This window comes from Cyprinodon tularosa, unplaced genomic scaffold, assembly GCF_016077235.1.
Source record: "Cyprinodon tularosa strain WSP-4 unplaced genomic scaffold, ASM1607723v1 ctg413, whole genome shotgun sequence".
NCBI classification, from domain to species: Eukaryota; Metazoa; Chordata; class Actinopteri; order Cyprinodontiformes; family Cyprinodontidae; genus Cyprinodon; species Cyprinodon tularosa.
This window is the reverse complement of record NW_024039134.1, coordinates 44,892-51,828: the sequence shown is the minus strand read 5'-3', so window position 1 is coordinate 51,828 and position 6,937 is coordinate 44,892. Positions and strand designations below refer to the sequence as shown.

At 38.1% G+C, this 6,937-nt stretch overlaps 1 protein-coding gene across 1 annotated transcript in view; it reads right to left on the bottom strand.

The window, feature by feature from the left end:
* Positions 1-583: 583 nt before the first annotated feature.
* kcnh4b (potassium voltage-gated channel, subfamily H (eag-related), member 4b) overlaps positions 584-6,937 on the bottom strand; it is a 45,310-nt gene continuing 38,956 nt past the window's right edge. The window contains exons 14-15 of the mRNA XM_038298732.1: positions 6,589-6,665; positions 584-3,481 (exon numbers count right to left, since the gene is read on the bottom strand). Of these exons, the coding sequence (XP_038154660.1) occupies positions 2,528-3,481; positions 6,589-6,665 (1,031 nt within the window). The 3' untranslated portion in view covers positions 584-2,527. The remainder of the gene's footprint in view (positions 3,482-6,588; positions 6,666-6,937) is intronic.

Below are 6,937 nucleotides of genomic sequence, written 5' to 3'. Positions count from 1 at the left end.
CACATAAAGATAATGAACTACAAGAAATAAACTTTTTTTTTATATATTTGTGCAGGAGCTTGTAACCCACATGTTTCCATCACTCATATACTGTGAATATGAATGCAGACTATGGTAATTTACTGTATGCTATCTTTAATTCTGAACCAAAAAAACATTGTCATTCAATTTTTTAAAAATAAAAATATACATTGTATTACAAGTTTTGAGGTAAAAATTGGTGAAATTAGTCCAGGAAAATGCTTGGGTCTGATGTTAACAGAAGTGCGGGAACCCTGGTAGTAGTGACCCATAATATGTAAATAATATATAAATTATGAATGTTAATGACAAAAGAAAAAAAAAAAAAAACAGCCCTTATTGTCTTATTTTACAGACCTTCATTCAAGACAATCAGCTGAACAGAATAGAGTAGATCCCGGGACTCCAAATGTTTTATAAAAAAGCCTAAATAGAGCCGAAATCTGCTACTTCATTCATTTGCTCCAGGTATACAAAATATCCACAGAGAGGACTGTGTTGTCCTACTGGTATAAAGTATTTCTAACTGTAAATATAAATGTTAGATGTCACAAACAGTAGAGACACTTGGCATATGTTCTAAATTTTTATTTTGACAATCAAAGATAAACAGTTGAAAAAAAGATAAAATCTCTGAATACTGTTGATAATGTGTAAGGAATATAAACATTTCCTTTTGAGGCATTTGTGTTTTGTAAATGAATATGATTTAAATGTTTTCTAGTTTAAAGTGTTTATGTATTTTCTATTCATCATGTGTTTCAGATGCTTACTAAAGTCAATCAGAAGAAAAAGTAAATTTTTAACACTGTAGTTGATTTGATGGTAAGGACTTTTGGGATATATTCTTCATATTGCCAAAAGTATTCACTCACCTGCCTTAACTCACGTGAGTTTAAGTGGTCTATAGGGGTTCAATATGATGTCTGCTGATCTTTTGCAACTAGAACAGCTTCAACTCCTCTGGGAAGGCTGTCCACCAGCTTTAGGAATGTTTATGAGGTCAAACACAGATGCTGGATGAGAATGCCTGGCTCTCATTCTCTGCTTATTTCATTCCAAAGGTATTCCATCAAGTTGAGGTCAGGACTTTGTGCGGGTCTGTGAAGTTCATCCACTCCAGACTCTGCCATCTTTGTTTTTAAGGCCCTTGATTAGTGCACAGCCATGTTGGAAGAGGAAGGGGCCATCTCCAAACTATTTACAACAAAGTTGGAAGCATGGAATTGACCAAAATGTCTTGGTATTTAAAAACTTTCAGAGTTCCTACCCAACACCACAATGCCCCCTCTACCAAACTTCACACTTGGTACAATGCAGCCAGTTCTCCTGGCGACTGCCAAACCCCGACTAGTCCATCAGATTGCCAGATGGAGAAGCTGCTGTGGAGTCCAGTGGTGATGTGCTTTATACCACTGCATGCAACGCTGTTCATTGCACTTGTTGATGTATGGCTTAAATGCAGCTGCACGACCATGGAAAGCCATTCCATGAAGCTCTATGAACACTGTTCTTGAGCTAATCTGAAGGCCACGTGAAGTTTGTAAGTGTGTAGTGATTAACTGCAGAAAGTTGGTGGCCTCTTCTCACTATTCGCTTCAGCATCTGTGGACCCCGCTCCATCAGTTTAGGTGGCCTGCCAATTAATGTCCCAAACCTGTTCCATGTTCTTATGATACAGCTCAAATTTAACAGTGGAATATTTCACGACTTGATTTGTTGCACAGGTGGCATTAGAGTTTCACGCTGGAATTGACTGAGCTCCTGAGAGCGACCCATTCTTTCACAAAATGTTGTAACCTTAGACTGCATGCCTAAGTGCTTGATTATATACACCTGTGGCCATGGAAGTGATTGGAACACCTGATTCCAATCATTTGGATGGGTAAGCAAATACTTCTGGCAATATAGTTCAGTATGTTTAACCTTCCAGATATTTGCAGTGAATCCAAAAGGAAGTGCTTTTTAGAGTTTTGAAATACAGTCTGGAATGTTGTGGTTTACAAATGAAAATGCTGAATTTGTAAAGAAACTAAATAATAAAAAAAACACAGATAAGCTATGCAGTGCAGATATTCATACATGCAAAGTGAGGCATGCCATTGTACTTCCTCTCTATTCAAAAATATCCAACAGCTCAGACTCGTCTCCAGTATAAATACACTATTTGTGTACACATTCAATAATAGACATAGAAATGTATGATGCTTACACACTTTTCCTTAGGAAAAAAGAATAAACAACTTTTACCATGCAAGAGAGGTAATAGGTTTTATAGGTGTCAACATTTTTGAGGATGCTGGAAAAAGTACAACATATACTGGAGCTCCTCTGGTAGAGCCTTTCTTAAGGACACACTTTAATTAAGTCAATATAAGCACAAAACATGCTGTTGCATAGAAAGTGACAAATGCAGGAGCCCCAGAGTTACGATGGGTACAAGAAGCTCAGATATTTTAAACACTGTATGAGGTTGGATGGTGATAAAGTGAGAATGCACTATGTTTCAGTCTGTGAGGTCCAGGCACCATGACTGCTCAGTACTCTGAGTTTGACCACCAATGCTGGACCTTCGTGATGAAATGCTCTCGCTGTCCCTACTTTCCATAGAGTCCCTGTTGCCCAGCAGACACTCCAAACTGGTGTGCTTTGAAGCAGAGGGGTTGCTCAGTGTGAGACAGGCCGCTGAAGCATCCAGCTGTGGTGATCCTGAATCTAGAGAGGAGACGGACGGCTGGCAGGCTAAAGCTGTAGCTGAGGAAGCTTCAAAGGGTAGAGAGGATTGCGAGTCATGGATCTGGAAGATCGAGGAGTCTTGGGCTGGATTGTGACCCAGTAGCTCACCAGAAGTTTTAGATGACGGCTCGAGCAAACTGTGTGTGGATGTACCTGCAGGAGCAGTGTACAAAAGGCTGGAGAATTCATCACTGTCACTGGAAGTGTGCAAACATAAGGTGGGATGCGACTGACTGATGGAACTTGGACCAGAACCAAGAGGCCTGGGCTCATCCTGATTTGCATGACATCCTAGCTTAGGACTTCCACCGCTGTAGCTTGGATTGATATGAAACAGAGATGGGCTGGTCCATACTGGTGAAGTCATGCTCTCCGTGCTGTGGTATGGTCCTAACTTAGGCGATGAGTTTTCTGATAGCCTCAGACAAGCATTAGTGATTGGTATTGCAGAATGGCGGCTGTCTTTATGGGACGCAGGAGTTTTGCTGTAGCTCCAGTGCACAGCAGCTGGTTCACTTTGGTGTCCATAGGTTTTGAGACTTTGGGGACTGGTATAAATGCAGTGGGCCGAGGATATAGGACTGGACAATGTATGAACAGGCTGAGGACTTGAAAGGAAGGAGGTTTTCTGGTGGTGATTCAGAGACATGTGAGCCTGGAGGAGATTCATCATGTGGTGAAGGCTCTTGGTTAGTTCTGATACTTCGTGGTTTAACGTCCCCACCTGTGTAGAGTACATAGGTAAGTTACCACTTTTAATTTTGTTTTTACAATAACACTGAGTAGATAAAGCAAAACATATATAAAGGAATAGTTTAGGATAAATCCATGGAAAATATGGACCAGTTGGTCCTGGAGGCTGAATACCCAAAGAGGGGCTGAAGTTAAAATGGATTTCTACAGTTCTAAACCAACCTCAATCTCAAAAACAGTATACGGTAGACAATGTGGGAAATGAAAAATTAATGCCATTGAATTTAAACCTTTGTGCTTCATCATAATTTAATAGCTCAACCTTGGAAGTGTCTTACTTTAAATCACAGAATAAGACTTCTAGCCCCACCCAAACAAGATAAATGGGAAACTGATAAGAATTTACTGAAATAGGCACAAAACCAGAGAAAAGTATTAATTTTTAAAGGATTAAACAAAGATTTAGTTGGAACCATAGGGGACAATCAACTTCAATTTGATAATCAAAGTGAAATAGTGTTTCTTATCAGGATGAAAAAGGTCTCAACCAAATTTACGTCAGAAATCCTAAATATTATAAGTTCTATAAGTCTTCTCGGGGATGAATTAGTCAGCTTGTATGATTGAGGTCAGCTTAGTACCTTAAATTTAAATATAACCTGATGATCTCCTTATAAGAGAAGACAAAATGATTGTTGATTGATGAAAGAGAGAAGCTTGGGTCAGGTGAACAACATTAGAAATGTACCGGCATAATCTTTTTATTATGTATTGTTGAGTCAGCATTCCTGATGTTCCTGCATTGCAGAAGTACCCTGCTGATTAATTAATATTGACTCCTGACAGCACCTTGCTGGGCCCATCTGGATGCTTACTTTGCAACTAATATAACGCTATATACAGTACAAGTGCATGCAAAGCCTGACTGAGGCATAGGGGGACATAGTTTTATCTAAGGATGTCATGTGTCAGTAATACAACACCATACATTGCCTACAGCACCTTCACACTTATTCGTGCCACTGGTAACTGTAAGGTAAAGTTACAGTTGAAGTATCACTGAAAAATAGTTAATCTTTTGATACCCCTTACGGTTCCCATAGAAAAAATATCATCTAGTATATAAGGCCCTTTTCTTTAAATCAACCCTCAAAATGTAACATAGAAGAGAGCAAGCCACTTCAGTTGGGCAGAATTTGGTCTTTAAAGTCAGGTGTTTGCTATGTGAAAAGGGCCTCTATTTTTGCCCTAGATTTAAAGACATATGAAAACTAAATGTAAACTGGAACTGTGACAAACAAGGCTCGATGAGGGTCCTGTTTGTCTCGGTGCCACAGAGTGCATAAGGGAGGTAAAGATATCCCCAAAGCTAACAGTCTGAGAAACCAGCGACTGAGATACTAAACCAGAAAATTTTGTGAAAAGTATTTTCTGATATTTCATCACTTTTGTAAACCAGAGTATAAAATAATTATTGATCTAATTATTTATATTTCTCATTAGCTTGGGATGTAGAAGAACAGAGAGAGAAAGTGAAGTTTGACTGGGAATGGCCTGGAGCCGCCATGCCATGACCAAAGCCCAAAGCCCAACCCAAACATGAGTGCGGTTTCCAGCCTCTATCGTTTAGAGCCACTGGCTTGTAGCTTTTAGATGCATTTTTGCCTTAAGACAACTGAACGAACTGGCTGAATTATCCTTTTCAGCATGTTATAGGGTCCTATATTTGAATCTCAATGAGCTTCACCCATATAGTGTGTCGGACTTTAAATAAAGCATGAATATGTGAATAAAGCACCCCTAGAGCATTCACACACACACACACACACATATATATATATATATATATATATATATATATATATATATATATATATATATATATATAAATTAGTGTTGTCAATCGATTAATTTTTGTTAATCGCGATTAATCGCATCAATGCCTGAGTTATTAATCGCATTTTAATCGCAAATTTTTTTTATGATTGAAAATCATTTAAATACTCTCGATGACATACAAAAAATACATACAGGCTAGGTTTGTGCCAATGTTCTTTTTTTTAAATGAAAACAGGTCACAGACACTGATTTATGCCATAGAAACATATGGCAAGAAGATGGGGAGGCATGTAGCAAAAAATAACAAATATGTAGCCAAAAAAAAAGGCCCTGAAAACAGGCTGATGTAAAAGACAGTCTTTACAGTTAATACAGTCTTTTGAACAAAGACAAGGATTTTACCCTACTGCTGTAAAATGTGGTACAGTTAATATTAGATGTCAATTAACCAAGGTAATAATGAACAATTTTCAATCAATACATCAAAATCAATAGACCGACATCACTAGATGGAGGTAGTCTATGCTCTAGAAAGTTACTTTTCAGCCTCTTAACAAAAATGAGAACACACACACACCCACCAACCCACCCACCCACACACAGACACACCCACCCACCCACACACACACACACACACACACACACACACACACACACACGATACAGACCTGCGGCATACACAGACAGCAAGAGTGCCGTAGCAGATTCCATTTCACCTCAGTAATCTGTTTTCTCAGCGTATTTCAGGTTGCTACTAGTTACCAGACACTCAACTTGTTTGTTGGTGGTGGGGCTTAAAGAAAAGGCACTAGCGCTACCCAGTGTATGAGCGTCTTTTTTCCTTGAGGAGCTCCGCTCTCGAAGCCTATGAGAAATGCATAGACTGGGGGAAAATAGCCCCGCCTTCCCGCAGGCTGCAGCGGGATGTACTTGGAAAATTGTACCATAAAACCACATAGCGTTAATCTCACGTTAAAAAAATTATCGCCGTTAAAATGGCCTTGCGTTAACGCGATAATAATGCGATAATTTTGACAGCACTAATATATATATATATATATATATATATATATATATATATATACATACATACATACGGGTTGAAACAATTAATTGTATGAATCATGATTAATTGATTATTGAAATAAATGTCAGCTAATATAGTGATCAATCCAATTAAATGGAGTGTAGAGGCTTTAAAACATGTCTTTAGATGATTGAGCAACCCACTTAGAGCACCAATTATTATTGTAAGCTATTATGATCATTAATTGAAAAAAAAAATAAAAAATTACTTACCTTAAGATTTAACTGAACTATGCTTTCTTTGACGTCCTCCGTCTCCTGCAGCAAAGTGGCATTTGATTGTGGGTTTTCTGGAAATGGATGAAAAAAAAAATTTAAAAATACTCCATAGAAAGCTTAACTGAATAATAATTTAAATTGAACAGCATGGCTCAATACATTTCAAAAAGCTGAAATATTTGCCAAAAAAATTAACAATCTACACAATGGCCTGAAAAGGGGCATGCAAATTTTCTTTTTTATTCAAAAAAGCGTTTGAAATCTGTTGAGTCATGTGTATCATGGTCTGTGTAAATAACACAAAACAGTAAAAACAGGATTCTGTGAACTCTGCAATGTAACA